Source organism: Notothenia rossii (assembly GCF_949606895.1).
Source record: "Notothenia rossii genome assembly, chromosome: 7".
Taxonomy (NCBI): Eukaryota; Metazoa; Chordata; class Actinopteri; order Perciformes; family Nototheniidae; genus Notothenia; species Notothenia rossii.
Genome location: NC_136905.1, coordinates 43,202,065 through 43,223,295, shown reverse-complemented (window position 1 = coordinate 43,223,295; position 21,231 = coordinate 43,202,065). Strand labels below are relative to the sequence as shown.

At 38.9% G+C, this 21,231-nt stretch overlaps 2 protein-coding genes across 3 annotated transcripts; both read left to right on the top strand.

Annotated features, from left to right (window-relative positions):
• Positions 1–8,853: 8,853 nt before the first annotated feature.
• On the top strand, positions 8,854–17,387 carry LOC307046389 (uncharacterized protein; the record flags this gene model as incomplete). Its single annotated transcript, XM_079692783.1, has 5 exons — positions 8,854–9,327; positions 9,522–9,617; positions 13,684–13,801; positions 16,865–17,090; positions 17,198–17,387. The coding sequence occupies exons 1-5, from the start codon at positions 9,016–9,018 to the stop codon at positions 17,385–17,387; spliced, it is 942 nt and encodes a 313-aa protein (XP_079548909.1). The 5' UTR covers positions 8,854–9,015.
• Positions 17,388–17,601: 214 nt separating this feature from the next.
• On the top strand, positions 17,602–19,748 carry LOC307013976 (uncharacterized protein; the record flags this gene model as incomplete). Of its 2 annotated transcripts, XM_079641633.1 has the most annotated exons (6): positions 17,602–17,895; positions 18,138–18,324; positions 18,411–18,671; positions 18,824–18,995; positions 19,203–19,351; positions 19,594–19,748. In XM_079641633.1, exons 2-6 carry the CDS (start codon positions 18,165–18,167, stop codon positions 19,746–19,748), a joined length of 897 nt encoding a protein of 298 aa, XP_079497759.1. In that variant the 5' UTR covers positions 17,602–17,895; positions 18,138–18,164. The 2 variants fall into 2 exon arrangements, with proteins under 2 accessions (XP_079497759.1, XP_079497758.1); XM_079641632.1 differs by lacking the exon at positions 17,602–17,895 and having other exon boundaries at positions 17,996–18,324.
• Between the last annotated feature and the right edge of the window lie 1,483 nt (positions 19,749–21,231).

The following is a 21,231-nucleotide window of genomic DNA, read 5'->3' as shown; positions in this document are numbered from 1 at the left end:
GTAAACTTAAGAGCACAGCTGTATGTTGTGTGTCAGTATTGCTTGGTTCATCTTACTGGGGGGCAGCTACATGGATGTCGGTGCAGTCCACAATCATTTTGCAGTTGAAGGCAGAATGAATTCATTATTGACTCAGAATGAAGCACAACTTCATGTCATACAATACATTGACTTTATTTGTAATTGTGTAAAAAAATATGAATATTGATTAGCAAGCAGGACCTGCAGGAACAGGGAATGGTGATGGATGGAGCTGGGAAGAGAGAAGAATAAAGAAAACAGATCAACTTTATTATCGAATATAAAAGATTCAATTTCAAAACAAGTTGCCGTTCCTACAGTTTTCTAGTATGTAAAGATGATTTCACATGACCAATGCAAAATATCACACTCAATACATGTGTGTCTCTGAGGGGTGCATTGTGCCTTTGATGTATATAAATAAAATACCATAACCAAATACTATTACGTACAGTGAAAATCAGGTTGCCAGAGCAGGTGAGTCCAGTGTGCATGTTCCTCAGGGTCTTAGCAGTTACAGGTGATGTAAAGAAAATAAAAGAGAAAAAGGTCAGTAACAACACTTTAAAGTAACAACACTGAATAATTACCTCTTTTAATAATTTTCTCTCAGTAATCACTCAACTACTGTCTTTCCAACAAACAGATTGACTCACCCTCACTATCATCACAATGAAACACGTCCAGAAGAATGTCATGCAAAGCTGCCTGCCTTCCTTCCTTCCTTCCTTCCTTCGACTCTCCCTGAACTACCTGATCTTTTAATGTTCAATGTTAACCATTTGTGCAGATAGCATTAAGTAGATCGCTGATGCTAATGTGGCGTTAGCCTACCTCCCGCCCCCTTAGCACCTGGTGGAGGGGGCGATAGGCTACTCTTCAAATGTTTCACAAAATACTTGCCATCATGACTACTCTTACTGTTTAACATTTTGGTTTACTTCATGTTAAGGCTAATACAAATGACAAGGCTAAGTAATGTAATGTAATGCTAACTAACATGCTCGCTATTAGCTAGGTAGCTAACTTGACTATGTTCCATGCTAAAAATGTATATTACCTGATATTTTTGGTCCAACGACTCCTGGTCCTTTCATCAGACGGGAAGCGATAGAACGAGCAAGTGGTATGATCACTTTTCTGATTACAACCTGGTACGAAGCACACAGGCATCTTGTAAAAGTGAATTTATTGGAGCAATCTCTTATATTTATTGGAGGGAATAAATCAGTCTTCTTCTTTGCTTTAATTGCGAGATCTTCTTCTTCTTTGCTTTGCGAGTCGCAACCAGTCTTGGAGCATTATCGCCTATGACATCACTTACACAGAATGTATTTGGGATTTGTAGTCTTTCTAGTTGCGTATTTTTCATAGTTTTATATTTCAACAGTTTTACGACAAACTGTGACTTTTTTTTACATGGAAATGATTGTTTAAGATTGACAAACATCATAGGCTATGTGTCATTCGTGGCACAATTCAAACGGGATCAAAAGATAACTTTTCTCTCTCCATTGACTTCAATGTATAATTTTCCGCTTCCGGGGTCCCATGGAGGCCCCCGGAAGGGGAGGGACTTCGCCTCTCTATGGGGGAGAGACGGGCCGGCAGCAACACACAACAAAGAATTTCCGAAACTAAACGAAGTGTTTTTATTTATTTATTAAAATTATAACTACAATCCGAAAAAACAGGGGAAGCCTGGCTTCCCTTGGCCTCCAGGAGAAAACGCCACTGGTCATTTGTACGCAGACTGAAGAGAGTGGGTTGCACAGTAATGAGTTTTGGTCTTTCCAATGTGTCCGCTACTTTCATACATCGTATGTGGCTGCAGCAGCTCTTGAAGGTTGCGCTGTCTACCTAGACGTCCCATAAGAAATGTTACCATAGTGTACCATAGTACGTACCATGGTATACCATGGTACTACCATGGTACAACCATGGTACCTCAGATGTTACCATAGTGTACCATAGTACGTACCATGGTATACCATGGTACCTCAGATGTTACCATGATGCATACCATGGTATAACCCTGGTACATACCGTTGTACCACAGCTGTTACCGTGGTACGTACCAATGGTACCTCCGATACTATAGTACATGCAGCGGTACCTCAGATAACTGGTACTCCATAGAGTATTCAAATGGTACTACAGACATTACCATGGTATGTATCATGATAATCACTCAAGTCCCATTGTATGCATTTTTTATTTTGTTTTGTATGTGAATGCAAGTCTTATACCTTGTTTAGTATTTTTCATTGCTGGTTTTAGTTGGTTTCCCTTTAGGTAACATATATTTTCATCTTCTTTTTCAACACATCTTCACACAAAATAGCCAAAGAATTACACTTTAGATAAAGATCTTCTCAATGTTGTTATTGAATGAGACAACTGAGTTCATACAGCGCTTCAATGTGGCGTTTTACTCACATATTTAGAAATATCCATACAGATTTACCCAGTCACAGACACAAATGCATTACAAAATACAGTTAATGATCAAACAGTGAGTTATAAAAAAAACAATAATAGCATAAATAAAAACAAATTTAAATCATCATATATGTGCAGACAAATTGAGTCTCAACAGTTTGTGCTAGCCCTCAACATTTGACTTGTCTCAAACCAAGGCATTTTCATCACATATAGCTTACCCCCATGTTCAATTGCAATACAGTTAGCTATGATGTCCTCACATGTCAATACACACAATTCATTGGAGATCTTTACTTTTACAAGAAATTTTGCAACACCAGTTTGTCTTTCTGGAACAAAGTGGACCTGCACAAATTATACCATTTCATGTTTTGGATCTTCCCCTCCGTCCTCTGATGACCCTCCAGACTGAGAGACAGCAAAAGGCTACAAGATAAGATGGATCTTTATTGATGCCCTTAGGGAACAGGTGTTAGCATGCAGCAACAAAATATATTTAAATGGGAAGGTAGCATTGCGGATGAAAGTCATATGTGCATACAGTGAAAATAATGTTAACTATAAGTTATAAAATAACTCCTGATACATTTTGTTAAATATTTGTAACCCAACTTATTTTGTGTCGGATAAATCTTTATTCTTATCATCATAGAAAACTGTGTTGTCTCTTACTGCTACCTGTAATGTAGCAAAGGTCATGGATTTTAACAGAATACATTTTTCTTTTTAATAAGTAAAACAATCCCTGCATGTTTATGTTGTACCATTTCATGTTGTTGATCTGTTCCTTCGTCGTCTGCAGCCATCTCTACCTCATCGTCACTCTGAGAGACAGAAAAGTTTAAATCAAATTAATTCAATAAAAAAAGAGGGGCTATTCCTGAGACAGGCATCATAAAAAGAGCATTCAAACAGGATACAAAGACAGTACATGACGGACGAACGATGACCTTGTGGCAATGCACAGTGGCAATGCATTAAAAGAAAAATCAGTGACCCAGTAACAGAGTCATAGTTAAGTCCACCAGTGAGTCCAATTTCTTAAGTCTGTGGATCAGTCAATGCAAAAAACTACCATTTCATGATGTGGATCCTCCCCTTTCTCATCTGATGTCCCGCCAGAATGGTGATCAGCCTGAGTTAAAGCAAAAGGCTACACAATAACTATCCTGATAATATGATTTTAATGAATCTAACACAACATCATCGTCACTGTAATACCTTATACTCTCACCCACCATTCAATATTCATTTGAAGCTTCATCACTGGATGAGTCAGAGTCTGTAAATTGATAAAATCACACAGCTGTTACACAGACATTTATACACACATTGATTCTGGGCATTTTAATTTGGCATCTCAGCAAAAAGCTAGGGTTGGTTTATACTGTATATGTTTCAGCTTTTTTAGAGTCAATATTGATTTTATATGTTTTATAACGTAATTTACATATTGCCCCACTGTTATCAAAAAAGGAATAATAGCAGTATACACGAAGTGAATCTATACATGTACATCTAAAAAACGTTTCAAAATGTTGTAGTATACTCTGCTATAATTCGTTGAATACAGTAATGTGAGACAAAAACCACCAAATGAAATACGTCTTATATTGGCAGTTCATCCCGTTCGTCCAATATGAAGAGAAAACCCGTCCTTACCTGTCACAAGTTGTGCCTCCATACGGGTCCTCCGGTATCGTTTTGTAGTCCTGGGAATATCTACCTAAATCTGACAAATATCTTTTGTACATTCTCAGGTTTTCTCTCTTTTTGTGAATGAGAATCAAAATTAAAGAACTTTTTCCAGGCACGGATTATTCTGCCGCTGAAGGGTAGCTGGTGAGTGGTGACGTGCGCGTGCCCAACTTTCGCCTCGCGCTTCCCGCTTCTCTAGCGTTGCTAGGATACAGACCGCAGTGCCAACTGCAATCTCCGGATTGTAATCACTTTGTTGCCACTACTTAGAGCTACTTTTGAACACAAAAATGTACGGGCTCAATGAATTTAGCAATGATACAATCGAAGTTGGCCGGTTAAATTTAATTGAGGGGGAGTACGATCCTGAATTGGACAAGGAGTATCTTGTCTGGTGGCCCCAAAATGGGAAAAAGATGGCTTGGACTGCGAAAGTGTTATCAACTGGCGGTAAGTTTGCATATTTAAATAGATCATACATGTACAGCTTATCATTATTATTATTATTAACAGTTGTTAAGCCTATGTTTTATTTGTTAATATATAGCAGTGGCGGCTGGTCAATAGAGGTGCTCTGGAAAGTTTTATATTTATAATAAGTACAATACTGTTTAGTATATCAAATCTAAACCGTTATATGTTTCATTAGAATCATTACCCTCTCTCGTCTGGGAATTAAGCACCCCAGCGCAGCATTAGCCAACCGCTGACCGTTGCTACCCGAAAAATATGGCAGCACATTTCAGCCAATCAGCGTCCTCAGATCTGTTAAATGAAAGGCGCTCTATAATCCGTTCTAAAGTTATTATTAAAAATAAAAAATAGTGTTTTTTATCTAAGAAAGTGTCGCCCATTGGAAAAAGTAATTAGTAAAAATATACTTATATTCTTCAGAAAGATGATATCAAAAAAGCAGCCCTCCATAGTTCATTATCCTTCAGGTATAGCTCTCAGTTTCAAAAAGGTTGCAGACCCCTGGTATAAAATATGCCCCCATCCCCCCCATCTTCCACAGCCCCACATAAAATATGTTTCACCAGCTGCCACTAATAAATAGTTTAAATCACCTGGCTACATAGGTATTATCAGCTAAGTATCATAAGTATACTAATGGGTGTAGCATGACCATATGTTATATTTTCCTATACAGAGTATCATTACCAACCTATTGTCATGTAAGCAGACAATGTGACTCGGGGGCGACTGTGGCTGCGAGGGAGTGCGGTCGTCTTTCAACCAGAAGGTTGTGGGTTCGATCCCAGCCCATGCAGTCAACATGTCGATGTATCCTTGGGCAAGATACTTAACCCTGAGTTGCTCCCGATGGCATGGCCAACGGTGTGTGAATGTGTATGAATGTTAGGTCCTATAGAGTAAGGTACACTGCTCTGTATGAATGGGTGTGAATGGGTGAATGACATGTAGTATGTAAAGCGCTTTGAGGGGTCTTAAAGACTGGATAAAGCGCTATATTTAGTACAGTCCATTTACTCACATACAAATGTTGATGTACCCTATATATATATATATATATATATATATATATATATATATATATATATATATATATATATATATATATATGGATTGTACAAAGTAATAGGCTGAATATCTTTGTTGCTTCCAATAGAAGACAAAGGTGCACTCCTCAAGATGAGGAACCGGCTGGTTGAAGGTAAAGAACCTTTGGAACAATCCGGGCCGATGGGAAAAGGCAAGAGGGCAAAGAAAAGGAGGCCTTTTTTGGAGGAGGACGACGACGTGGAACAGTCAGAGGTGAGTTATTCAAAATCGAAACACCACCACTTTATGAAGATACACACACAACCACACACAAAAACAAATATTTATATATGTTGTTGTCTGTTCTCAGGAGAGACCAAGCAAAAAACCAAGGCCGGAGTCATCGTCATCCACAGACATTATCCAAAAATATAAGGATCTTCAGAAGGTATGTATCTGTTTTATACTAAGTCCAAAGTGCAGTGACCTAAATGTGCCTAAACTGTGCAATACATACCTGGCTGCTAAATCCTCAAAACACAAGTGCATTTATTTAGAACTAACTTTCCACACTGGCTTTAAAACCTAACCTTGTTTTTTTTTAATGGTGTGCTTTTTGATAGGCCCAAGAGGTGAACAAAAATAGTTACCAGACGACGTTGGAGGAAAGGGTTGCTGCACTGGAGAGGGAGAATTATTCCCTCAGGAATGCTTTGAGCATCATTGAAGGTATGTTGATTTAACTGTGCTTGAGTAAAAGTAGAAGTACTCAGATCTTGTAGTAAAAGTAGAAGTACTCAGATCTTGTTCTTGAGTAAAAGTAGAAGTACTCAGGTCTTGTACTTGAGTAAAAGTAGAAGTACTCAAATCTTGTACTTGAGTAAAAGTAGAAGTACTCAGATATTGTAGTAAAAGTAGAAGCACACAGATCTTGAAGAGTAAAAGTAGAAGTACTCAGGTCTTGTACTTGAGTAAAAGTAGAAGTACTCAGATCTTGTACTTGAGTAAAAGTAGAAGTACTCAGATCTTGTACTTGAGTAAAAGTAATAGTCCCAGAGTGTAGGAATACTCTGTTACAGTAAAAGTCCTGCATTCAAAATGTTCCTCAAGTAAAAGTAGAAAAGTATTCTCATCAAAATATAGTGAAAGTAGCGACAGTAAAAGTAGTCATTGTGCAGATTGGTCCATTTCAGAATAATAGATATGATATATTTTATAATGATTGATCATGAAAGTGTTCTCAAAGCTGGTAAAGGTGCAGCTAGTTTGAATGACTTTGTATACTGCAGGGTAGCTTGTGAATTTACTCCAGGTCTAACTAAAGTCGGATTTAACACTTGATTATATTTCACATCATTCATCCACATCTGTAAAGTAACTAAAGGTATTAAATACATGTAGTAAAAGTACACCATTTACCTCTGAACTGTAGTGGAGTAGAAGTACAAAGTAGCAAAACATTGAAATACTTAAGTAAAGTACAAGTATCTCAAAATTGTACCCAAGTATAGTACTTGTTGAGTTTATGAACTTAGTTATTTTACACCAGTGGCTATAAAGATAGAAAGACTAAGCCTTGCACAGAGGCATGAAAATACATTTTCAAAATGCTCAACAGTGCTGCCAAAATTATAAACTGATTGCTACACAATTAAAATAAATGCTTTTATATATTTCTATTAGATGTGACTCTTTGGCGTTTCTGTTATACAACTGCTGCTTTAGTTGTTCTGACTGTTAAAATCATCTGTTATTCCTCAATTTAAAGCCGATTTTCCGTGGGGTGGGGTGGTCGGGGGGCTTGGATCCTTGTCACCTTTTTCATACCTGATGAGTTTGCATCCCATCCATTCTTCATCTGTTGATTCCCCTTTTCTTTATTTCTTTCTCTCTTTAGGTGAAGTTAAATCTGTCTTCAAAGAGAAGACAGAGGCTGAGATCAAGGGCTACATACGCCAGAAACTCTCCAATTCGGCGAAGATCCTCAAAAGGAAAACATTAAAAAAATATATATTTGTTCGGCCACCTTAGGCCATTATGTTTTTTCATGCAATATTGTATGTTCGGTAGTATAAATAAAAAATGTTAATACATGTAAATACATGTTGAGTCCATGTATTATTTGTATTTGCCTCAGTCCATTATTTTTATTTGATATAGCCTACCATTGTACATTCTACAGTATCTACAGTTTGGTACAAGTGTGACACAAATACAAGAACATATGTATTTACCATGGTAATTGTTATGGTGCCAGGGGTAGTGGGTTATCAAGCCCTCCAACAGCCATATGAAATGTTACCATAGTACTCGTACCATAGTACCATGATATATTTACCACTGTACATGTACCACAGTATTTTTTGACAGATAGTACCACGGTATATTTTATAGTACCATGGTATTTGTTCCATAGCACATATAGTAATGTACCATGGTACATACCATGGTTTGTACCACGGTACAATCTGTCAAAAATACCATGGTACATGTACCATGGTAAATATACCATGGTACTATGGTACAAGTACTATGGTAACATTTCTTATGGGGTCATACAAAGTATGTGTGCTCTGTTTGGGTAGCGTACAAGTGTTATTGAATTTGTACAGTCTCAATCAGTTGATCTGAAATTAGATGTCAAGGTCAAAACATATGATGTATATTATTCTGAAATAGACCAATTTTGGTACTAGTATATTTTGATGCTAATACTTTTGTAATTTTACTTGAGCAACATTTTGAATGCAGGACTTTTACTTGTAACAGAGTATTCCTACACTCTGGTACTTCTACTTGTACTCAAGTACAAGATCTGAGTACTTCTACTTTTATTCAAGTACAAGATCTGAGCACTTCTCCCACCTCTGGAACCCTTGCACCTGGGGTAAGCACAGTTTGAATCAGCTTTTGTGAGTAAACGGACACAGAGCCGTTTAAGCTTAAAGAGCTTACGAAATGCTTTTAGCACCTGTTAGTGGGCTTAGTATATGATAGAGGCTGCATTTGTATTGTGAAATGTGCCATTTGTTTTTTTTATTATTGATGTATTTTTTAATAAATCACGATTATAACAGCATACAAATGTTGTCAGTTGGTAACGATCGTTCGTAGTTCTGGAAACAACAACTTCGGTCATTTCCGGCGGTGACGTCATGAGTAGAACACAGCTGAGCAGAACACAGCTGAGTCACCATTTTTTAAATGCCTTGAAGCGGCAAATATTAAAACAAAGGATGCACAACAACAAAACGCGAAGAATAATCGGCAAGCAATGTGTGGTATGGGGATGTGGGGCCGTCTCCAAATCTGGCTATGGGATGTTTTTGTGGCCAAAAAAATTAACAAATGTCGCGTATATGGACCAAACAAGTGCGTCGTACGAGGGCGGACTTTGCTGGTCCAGGTAACCTGGAGTCGATGAAACCTACAATTTGTGGGCAGCACTTTGAAAGATCGTGTTTTGACCAGTCCACAATGCTCGCTAAGGAAATTGGATTAAAAAAGAATTTCAAACTGAACAAAGATGCTGTTCCAACAATATTGCCAAGACCCCAAATGCCAGCACAAGCCACCACGCCGATTCCTACACGTCCCCCGATGCAGAGTCCTCCACTAAAGAGACAGCGAAATGCATTCGCCAAAAGGGAGAGAGCGAAGGTAAGCCGCGCTACTTGCTTTAAGCACAAAGCCTGAATCAAAATGACATGTCAAATCTCACACATTTATGAGTTGATGAAGTCATGATGCCATATATGATTGCATGCACTTTGCCCACAGCATTTATAGTAAAAGTACACCTCATAGGCCTAAAACCGCTTCAAATTATGAAAAATGTCAATATTATTACATAGGTATTGGAAACTTTGTTCAATGAAGCCACTGACAGAACTGAGGATAGCGACAATCTATTGGACATCCACACTGGGGAGGAAGCTGTGTCTACACCAGTAAGTATACAGAACGGACTGTGTAAAAATACAATTTGTATCTTCATCACATGTATGTACATAATTCATATATTTAATTGTTTGATTTTATAGCATTGCTCTCTCAATCAATTCAACCACATGTTGTATTATGAATGTTATTAGATATTATATTATGTATAAACTTTTGTTACCTTATTTACTAACGGTATCTCCGTAGTAAAACCGTAGTTTCGGGTTTCTAACTTGGCTCATTGTCAGTCGGTGACCAGCTGTCCAGACATTTCGAGGGGAAAAAGCATGAAAACGGGGCTTCGGGTGCCGTGGGAAGAACCTCCGTGTATTCACGTTCTTCACAGTAATCAGTTACATTGACACTGTATTGGATAGGCCTACAGACCAGCGCCATATAGATAGAATACAGACTACGGGGCTATTGATAGGTTGTCAATCTTATGTTTTTGAAAGTAGGCTAATACATTAACTTAAGGGGCTGGGCCGGGAGAGGGCGAGGCCTGAGTCAGAGGTCCACTCATCAGACAAGCTCCCTGAAAAAACCGTCATGAAAAAGTTTAGCAATATTACGACTAGCATAATTTGCCCACGGCTTTGATTGACAACCTGGACAGACAGTTAGAAGCTAGAATGCCAACCTAGAGAGCCAATCAGAACCTAGAACGGGCTGCAGGGCTGGCCAGACTATTATATTGTGCATAAAGTTAGATGCATTAGGATAGTCATATGCTCATGATATTCCAAGTTAAATTATATAATATTATCATTTAAAATAATAATATTCAATAATATTAAATAATAAGGACAGAGATTTGTGGCCAATTCACTATTGCATTTATTTTATAGGCCTGAATTAGACAAGCAGTTCCTTTCCGAATTTTGATATTGATATAATATTGGTAATTTAATTGATTGCTGATGTTCTTCTTATGCAGTTGACCCTGAGGAAAGTGAGACAGCTGCAGTTATGGCTTGACTCTGGGGAATCTAGCCATAACAGTATATTAGCATGGATGTATAATTTATCTGTAGGCTACAAGGGTGGTCCGCACGCGTGGGCCGGTGCGTCTGAACGTCCCGGGCTGAATTTGTGTCCCAGTCCGCCCATGCTTTCGTATCTCTCTTCATACCTTTGCACTTCGCCTTGGCCATCACCTTTTACACACACACAGACTCCAAAACCCACAACCCCTTGCGGCTGCTACTCTTGAAGTGACAGGCCAAGCCTGTAACACTTTCCAGTGTTTCCCCTATATACAAATAGTGGCGGTGCATCGCCGCTGCTAAAATATGAGCGCCGCTGCTAGGGGGCGCCAGCCAGGTACCCAAAAAAAAAAAAAAAAAAAAATGTTTCTTTACTTTTTTTTTTTTTCTTAAAATAATAATAAGTGGTGACCCTTTTTAATGTTTGATTGTTTGTTATGTGGATTTGTAGTATTTGTGTTACTGGCATAGGCGACACAGGCGGTCGCCTAGGGCGCCATATCTGGGGGGCGCTGCGCTGGTAGCGCAGGGAGGGAAAAAACATTTTTGACCGTTGGCGTTCATACAAATGTTCGGCCTTGATGTAACAACATTCATAATTAAGTAAATGTAACACCCTTTTCACCCCGGTTACACGTTTAATTTGCCCTGTACGGTGGGCGCTGTAAGTGATGAAAGTGGGGGATGTTGGCTTATCAGGCGCCCGCAGCTCACAGCCAAAGTGCGAGCGTGGTAGCGAGAAGGCGAGCAAGGGAGAGGGCGCACCGGTACCGCCGCTGTTGTTATTAGAATCTGTTGCTAGCTGCGCTAATGGATATAAGAAGTAGATGTTTCTACAACCAGGGTGGAGGAGAGCTCTCCTGTCAGACTGAGAGGCTCAGTGAGGTAAAGGACTCTCTGAGTATTTAGATAGTTAATTTTAGTCTAAGTTATCTCAGTGGGTCTCAACGTTTTGACCACAAATTATTTAAACACATATTTCCAAGGCACTCCTTTATAATTATTAGGATAAATAAAAACAGGTTTGAAATCATTCCAATGTATACTATAGGACAGTTAACCAAAAATATCGTTTAAAGTTGTAGAGATACAAAAATATGCATAAATAAATAAATGTTAACTAGCTAAAATAAGATATGAATGAACAACAAAAATAAAATAAGCTACATTTATTTGTTATTGGCTATGGTAGGTTATTGGTTATATTCACATACTTATTTGATTATTAAAATGTAAACCGATCTTTTTCATATGGGCGTTTTAGAGTTGTACCCCCTAGATCAGGGGCCGTACTCACAAAGCATTTTATCTTACCGCTAGGAGTGCTCCTAACTCGCGCTAAAACATTTTACGTAGGAGTTTTTTCTTAAAAATTATTCACAAAGCCGCTGAGACCTACTCATACTAAGGATAAATCACTAAGAGTGAACTAAGAGTGACGCGCCGTTGCTATGGATTACGTCGATTCTCGTGCATGAGTTTAGAAGCGGTCAGTACGGTGATTGGTTGTTCAGAGCAGGCGGTCTCGGTGAAACTCATCCGCAACATCCCACAAACGAGCCCACTAAATCACCGAAAAACAAGGAAATAGCCTAGGCTAGAAATGTATTCCTATCAAATAGTTATGGACAGTGCAGTTAGCAGAATACACGCATGACGACAAGTTTGTGCAGACCACGATAATGAAGTTGTATATGCACGTTAAAGAGAGAGAGCAAACAATACAAATACGTAAATTGCATTAAATCAAGGGGGCAATTAAAAGCACCCTGCAAACTTTTATCCAATGAGCATATTTCCAGCACTTAAACTCTTTCAATAACAGCCCATACCGCCGTTAAAGCCCCCCTATCATGATGAATGAAAAAACTCTGCGTGTTGATGGAATGTACTTTCTTTCTATTGACAAACACGTCCTCATCTTTTGATGGCGCAATTATTTGTATGTGAGTCCCGTCAATAGCACCGACCACACCGGGCGTACCTGCAATTGCCATGAAGTTGGCTTTGATCCTGTGTAGTTGTTGATTGTCCAAAGGAAACCGGATAAACTGTCGGATGATATGTGGTATAGAGAGCGCGTTGATGGTTTGGTTTATGGCACGGCTGACTGATGGTTGCGATATTCCTAAATCGTCGGCATTGCAAAGTTGCATTTTCCCTGTTGCTAAATATCGTAGTGTTGCCAAACATTTTATTTCCGGACTAATCGGTTATTCCTGTTAGTTGGGGATGTTATTGCATCCCGCACTAATTCCACAACAAGTTTGATACCCTCACGATTTAGCCTATATCTCTTGATCAATTCACAGTCTTCCATTGTCTCCAAAACATTTCGTCTCGCAGCCATTTTCAGATTCTTTGTGAATAGGTCTTACTGAGTTAGGAGTCCTCTCGAGGACTTTTAAGCTCTCCTAAACTTAGGTGCTACTTTTAGGCCTAAAATACTTTGTGAATTGCTCTTAGTGAATAAAATTAGGAGTCCTAAATTTAAGACTGACACGCCCATTATGTTTAGGAGTTTCTCCTAAATTCGCCAGTTAGGAGCTACTTTTAGCCCTAAGATCCTTTGTGAATACGGCCCCAGGTCTCTAGTAATTGTGTGCTCAAAGTGCACCAGATTGAAGCATTTTACGGGCATACCCCCGGACCCCCCTAGAGGATGTGACGTCCACCCCCCAATTCAAACATGTTCATACAATACTGAATACATTTGAAGCCATTTTGACGTCTATTACCTATGTCAATAAGTTTCTGTTTTTGCAGTGTATTTGTCTTTTGTAAAGATTTTTCATTTATTCTTTACACATAAAATCTCGCCTAAAATCTCACCTAGGGCAGCAAATTGTCTAGAACCGGCCCTGGTACTAGGCCTCAAGAGCCTTTCTTGTACATAGAAACAAATTGGCGGGGCACACTTCGCACACACTAAAAGATTCCACACGCTCCGCGCTCACATTATGCTGGGCCCACGTGCCTTAGCACCGCTGCTATGACTCCATCCTAGGGGAAACACTGCTTTCAATACAATTTCGAGCTAGTTTCAAAAATGTATTTGGAAAGTTGTGCTGTGTTTTGTACATTTCAGAATGAAATTGATGTGCAAACGGACCCCCCTCCACGAATACACCACAAGTCCATGCAAGCAAGACCACGTTTCAGGTCAGCTGGACAGCAAGTTCGAATCCATGTTGGTTGTTCCAAAGGTCAGTATCAAAATATTTAAATATTGATATGTAAGATACAAATACACATACATGTAACATGCGTATATATATATCATTATCAGTGCTTGAATTGGAATAAAAAAGGTGCCAGTACTCTAAATCAGCAACAAGTATTTGGCACAAAGTCATAGTATATCCTATAATGCTGGTGGGTTTGTCTCTTTACTGTATATTTTAGAAAGGCTCACTGTACTTAAACAAAATGACTCAGGGTGCATCTGAGATTAGAGGGGGTGCAGTGGTAAAGTGCTATTTTTGTAAGTGGGGAGTGGACCTGACACCCTCTAGTCTAGGGGGGTCCGGGGGCATGCTCCCCCGGGAACATTGTTTTTTAAATATTGAAGTTAGATGCATCAATCTGGTGCACTTTGAGAGCAAAATGAAGAGATATATGGATACCTCTCAACATCCATAATGAAACAACTGTAAACAGATTAACTTTTTCTTTATGGATATTAGGGATGTAACGATATACCGAATATCGCGGTATCGCGGTAAATAAACTTCCCAATACCGTCGTGAGACTGACAAAATCTACCGCGATTTTTAAAAAATAATAATTTTTAAAAAAATATATATATTTTTTTAAACACTTTTTTTTTTTTAAACCTTTATTTAACCAGGTGGTCCCATTGAGATCCTCGATCTCTTTTTCAAGAGAGACCTGTCCAACATGGCAGCAAGTAGGTTACAACATGAAAATAAAACAACAGATAACACAAAAGGACATCGTATTTACAGGGCTACAATTACACACCTAGAGACATTGACAAGTACCAACCATATATTTATATCTCGCCATGTCAATAAGCCTGGCGTTAGACTTTTTCGCTGTCCGTCATTTTGACAGACAGGATCGTAAAATATCCGTCAAAATCCCTTATTACCCGTCGGGTCTGAACATATCACGATAGAGCATGCTCGTGAACTGTCAACGGTGGGGGGGGGGGGGGGCGGTGTTATGCCGTGTGTGCATGCACCTCGCGGGACGCGCACAGCGTGAAGCAAAACCTCCCAGACATGTATTGATCTGTACGGCAAAGTACGGTTTGGGAACTATATAATTTCCTTTTGGAGGGCATGCATAACACGGCATAACAGCAGAGCCTCGCTGCGGGGAAACGTTGGCGCTGTTCCGAGTTTGTTCTAATCTGTCAAAATGACAGACTGCTTTCAGATTTTTCTGTCATTGTTAAATAAAATATTCGGTTAACGCGACCACTGGGGTCCCAGCAACATCAGTACCAAGCGAGAGAGTTGTTTCCAGAGCAGGGGATATTGTAAATGCCCAAACACCCCAGCTTATAAATACCTGGAAATGTGGACATTCTCATATTCCTAAATACCTGTCTGATGATGCTGAGTGAGTGACTAGTGAGTTTGAGTTGAGTTACTTGAAAAACTAAAGTGAAACTTGATTTATTTTATTGCAGGGTCTGATTATTAAATGTCCTTGTTTATTTGTGAGATGCAGTGGCATAAAGAAAATGCTTACTTTGTTTGGTAGTACCAGTAGGTACAAAAACACTGGTTTTCTTGTTCCAGTCTGTTACTGTCACTTTGTTTTTGACACTTTAAAATACTGCTATCCTACAAAAAGGCTCTAAAAATCAGATTTATTATGTAATAAAGAAACATTTTTCGAGTAAAAAAATGTTTTATTGAAAAAAAAAAATTATGATTTTTTTTCCCTTCCCTTTATTATTCAATATCGCGATAAATACCGTACCGTGGACTTGTTATCGCGATATTATCGTACCGTGAGTTGTTGGTATCGTTACATCCCTAATGGATATAAAAGAAAGTAAAGCTTGACTCCTACTGGCTGGTTAAATGACTCCTCGTCCCTGAGGCCACTACCAGTTTTTTGTGCCATTTTGCCAATAGCGTTGCTGCACAAAGTGATAGCCCTCTAGTTTAAATGTACTACCCAAAAAGAAACATATGGAGATGGGTTACTATTTAAAAAAAATTGCAAATCTATTTGGGAACAGTGGAGCCGGGCCTCAAATCTTATAGGGGGGTCCGGGGGCATGCTCCCCCGGTAAGATTTTTTTTTAAATGTTGGACTTAAATGCATCAATCTGGTGCATTTTGAGGGGGAAATAAAGAGACTACACCCATATGAAACAAAAATGTATACATTTAAATAATCATAAAATCATAAGTACATGGCCATAACCAATAACATACAATATCCAATATGAAAAAACATTGAAACTTGTTTATTTATTTGTTTTTGGTTCATTTATAGTTGTGAGTGTGTCTGGGCTCCTGAATCGGCCTCTCCTGTCTCCCTCCTCTCCCCCCTGCTCCTCTTTGAGGCAACAGCAAAGACTAGTTTTAGCTCTCAACAAGTTTATCTTACCTTTTTTCACCTAGTTAACATTTTGTTTGTATTATTCATGCATATTTTACTAATCACTACCCCCTCAAAGGGAAATATGTGTTTACATAAATGGTGACCGAACCGTTTGAGACCCACTGAGATAACTTAAACTAAGTTAACTATCTAAAGACTCAGAGAGTAATTTACCTCACCAGAGCTGTAGTTATCAGCCTCTCAGTCTGACAGCAAAGGACTCTCCCTCCACCTTGTTGTTGAAAAAGTTCCTTATATCCGTTAGCGCAGCTAGCTAGCACCAGATGCTAACAACAATACACGTAACCGGTGCGCGCGCTTTCTCGCTCGCTCGCGCCACACATACACCAACACACACCCTCCCGAGCTTGAATGACACACAGAGACCAATCGAGGGCATTAGTATGATCTGTATGAAAGTGGCAATGTCGGCAGGCCACGTCATGTAGACAGCCAGTCACCCTCTGTGAGGCAGTCAGACCCACATTTGCGCTGCGTTGCGTTTACAATATATACGTATATTGCCGGCGGCTGAGTACCGGCAAGGTGCCGGTACTCAGTCAGAAGTGCCGGTACCACATGGGTAAAAATCAGAAGTGCCGGTACTGCGTAGCCTACCGGTGAGTACCGGCCCAATTCAAGCACTGATCATTATATAATATTATATATAATATTTTCAGGAATTGAAGTCAAACCAACTGGGTGTACTGTTGGGACACAAACACATGATGACACAAGTACTGTGGATGCTGGGATTCAGTGCAACCTGCAGCTAAACCTCCCTGAAAGGGACATAATTGATGAGGAAAAAGAGCTTGAGGCCGACAATAGCCAACATGAAGAGGATAATCAAAATGATCATCTTTATAGCCCATCAGACGTGGAATCTGATTCGTCAACTGATGAGTATTGTCTTGTCATGTTTTTTAAATGTTGCTACATTATCATTATGCAGGGTCGGACCCAGCCATTTATTGCAGACTTGATCATTTTACTCTTTGTCCATTTCACAGGGACAGTGACAACCAGGACGACGATGATCCTCTTAGGAGTAAGCTTCTGCTTGTGTTCATGTCTTCCCTGATGTCACTATTCACCCATTGTCCGATGTGTAAAGAGAACTCGCCAGGTCGCCTTCGGAGAACAATGGGCACATTTGTGGAAATCGATCAAAACTGCAAACATTGTGGTTTTCAAAGGTAATATTTTTAAATGATGACCATGCGAAATATGTATTCGAGAATGATATTTGTGGCCATGATTGACAGGTGGTCCTATTCATGAGATTCTCATACAGGTTGTATAGTATGATAGAAAAATTGAATGAATATATTTTTCTCACACGTCATGGCAGAATCAACCTTTAATTGATAAAACTCCTGCTGGAAATCTGCTGTTGTCAGCAGGAATTCTTTTTGCGGGTACATCACCAACAAAAGTGCTGAGGGTACTGAAGTCCATCAACTGCTAGACTATCACAACAAGGACATTTCTGAATCATCAGAAGAAATTCCTTCAACCTGCAATCAAGACAGTCTGGACCAAGAATCGGAACAACATTGTGCAGAAACTGAAGGAGACGAACACACACAAAGAACTGGTGTTAGGAGGGGATGGACGCTGTGATAGCCCTGGTCACTGTGCCAAGTATGGATCCTATACCATACAAGACATCACAATAAACAAGGTGTTGGATGTTCAATTAGTGCAGGTCAGTATTAGTGAATGTATCCTATGTTATGAATAGCCTCCTCCAACTACTTTATAGCCAAACACAGCTGAGAATATTTTCTATCGAACCCAAGACAATATAATTTCAGGAGTGTTTTTTTTTGGCCGATGCATTTCAAGCTCAAAGCATTAACCATGTTCACAAATATGACCGCTGAAAATCAAATGCTCTATGATAGCCATCTTTATAAAATATTATGTGTGTTCTGAATGTATTTCCAGAGTAATGAAGTCCCTTCAAGTGTCCACATGGAAAAAGAGGGGCTTGTGCGATGTGTCCAGTTCTTGGAGAGTGAAAACCTCGTCATGAAGACAATTGTGACAGACAGACACACACAGATCAACAAATGGCTGAAGGAAAACCAAGAACATGTGGACCATCGGTTCGACGTTTGGCACCTTGCAAAAAGTAGGTTAATTGTTTTAACTATAGTAGAATTAAAATTCTCCAATTTAAAAAAAAAAAAAAAAAATACTGAACTTTCTATTTTATAGACCTAAAAAAAAAACTGGTAAAGCTTGCAAAGGACAAGCAATGTACCGATATTGGGGAATGGATACAATCCATTCTGAACCATTTGTATTGGTGTGCCGTATCAACTCCGGATGGAAATGGAGAAATGATTGCTGAAAAATGGCTGTCCCTCAACAACCACATTATAAACATTCACACCAAACATGGCAGAGTGTTCGAGAAATGTGCCCATGGTCGGCTGCCTGCAGCTCAGAACCGCAAGAAAAAATGGCTCAAAGCAGGTAATCATATTTTCTACGACAATGGAACACTCATCAAATGTTGTGTTGGAATGTTTTTGTGTCTTCAGTCAAGAAAAATGATATGCAGTGAAGAACTAATATTTGTTCTATTATCGTATATCCTATATCCTTTTTTGATTGTGTATTTTCAGATTCAGTGCCAGCACTAAAGCTGAATAAAGTTGTCAGCCAGAAAGCTTTTGTCGGAGATGTCAAGAAGATGTCACCTTCACAGCAAACCTACGGGGTGGAAGTATACCACAGTATAGTCAACCAGTTTGCCCCAAAGATGTATGCATACTCGTACACTGGCATATATTGCAGGTAAAGTATAATATTAATCTCATCAGAAAATACTAGAGACTTCAACTTTATTTGCTTATTTATCTATTTGCCAAGTTCTTCTTTTTTGGGGGTTTCCCCTCTCCTGTAGTGAGATCTATGGGTTTGTGTGCATGTAAATGGCCTGCAAATGCTAAAATCCCTATGAAATCTCTCTCTCTCTATACAATAAATGTATTTATTTTGTAGGTTGATCCTAGCAGCACTGCACTACAATGAGAACTCTGGCAGGAAGCATGCCAAAACCAGTACAGGACAACTCCAATACACTTTGAAATTCCCCAAAGCAAAGAAAGGTGGTCATGTAGTTAGACGTGTGAATACAGCAGCTACATATGGTAAGAAAGTGAAAGTGAGAGAATAATAACATTAATTATACCGTTTTACCAAATTAATGAAAAACATTCAATCTTGGACAACATTATTGTGTAAATATTGAAAATTGAGCTATGTGAGAATGTGGTGTACAGTTTCAACTACAATGATTAATTATGCAAAGTGCCTCAGGGCATGCAATGCATAATTGGGGGACTAGAAAATATAGTATATAATTCTTGATTATAAAACATCTTTTTTGCAGAGTATGTTACCGAACTCTTGACCGAGACTTTACGCTTGTGCGAAAACAATGTCGATGAGGAACCTTTCGATGTCCCAGATCCACTCAGCAGTCAATGGGAAAAACCAGACAAGAGAGAGGCTGTTGCGCTGTTTAGAAGCAGATTTAATCACTGAACTCACAATCAGTTTTGCTATTGACTCTAATCAAGTGCTGGATACTTGAACGACGTGTAGATGTCAGATGGAAACATCGCCTGGATCTTTTTAATGGCACATGATGGCAGTGGGATTCTGTGGTTCTTACCAAGTATTCCCCAGCAAAATCTCACTAGCTGGCGGTATGCCACATAGCGATACATTCTGTAAAATACAAGATCATAAATGTCAATGGTAATCACTTCAACCTTATTTGCTTATTTATCTATTTATTCTGTAACTTTGCCAGAGTGACCCAAAAATAATAACCCCAAAAAAATGACTTCCCAAAAATACATCAAATTTCTGAGCTCTACAAATTTGTGAACACAAGTAACTTACTCATTACATGGCTGATCACCTGCTTGTTGTCTGTCCCTCTTTGAATAATGATGGTAGGCTGTCTGCAACACCCAAACATCCAGACAATTTGATTGGAATCCTGGGTGATCTATTACGCAGGTTATGTTTGCACCATCTCCCTCATATTCATTGAATTCCTCCATTTTGGCCACCATGACATCCTTTTCTTGGCAGCATTGGCACTCTTCAATTGTTTCCATGATTGTACATTTTTCACATGTACACCTAAATGTACAAAAGATAGTTGAGAAATAATTGCATTTTTAGGAGGAGACCTACTTCTGTGGTGAGTTCTAAGCCTAGCAGAGTGTGATGCAGTTACCTGAGCCAAGTGTCTATGAATTTATTTATAATCAAATGTATACCAGTAAATGGACTGTACTTATATAGCTGCTATGTATTATTATGTATTTACTATATATGAACATCTCTATGAATTATAATCAAATGTATACCAGTCTGTGTTCTGTTGCCTGAGCCAATGTGCCTGCTATGTATTATTATTTATTGACTATATATGAACATCTCTATGAATTATAATCAAATGTATACCAGTCTGTGTTCTGTTGCCTGAGCCAATGTGCCTGCTATGTATTATTATTTATTTACTATATATGAACATCTCTATGAATTATAATCAAATGTATACCAGTCTGTGTTCTGTTGCCTGAGCCAATGTGCCTGCTATGTATTATTATTTATTTACTATATATGAACATCTCTATGAATTATAATCAAATGTATACCAGTCTGTGTTCTGTTGCCTGAGCCAAGTGTGCCTGCTATTTATTATTATTTATTTACTATTTATTGAGAATCTCTATGAATTAAAGTCAAATGTATACCAGTCTGTGTTCTGTTGCCGCACCGGATCTCCGCCAAATCCAGGATCATCTTCCCCATTTTCGCTCCCGTCTGTATCTCTACCGCTACTTGAATACTGTGGCTCAAACTGGTATGATTCCAACACGTTAGACTCGCCCGCATGATCTGATTTCACCACACCGGCATCCTCTTCAATAAAATCCTCCTCTTCTTGAAAGTGCACCGAGTCTATTGACGACTCACTGTCACTCGATGCTGTCGAAATATCCGAGCC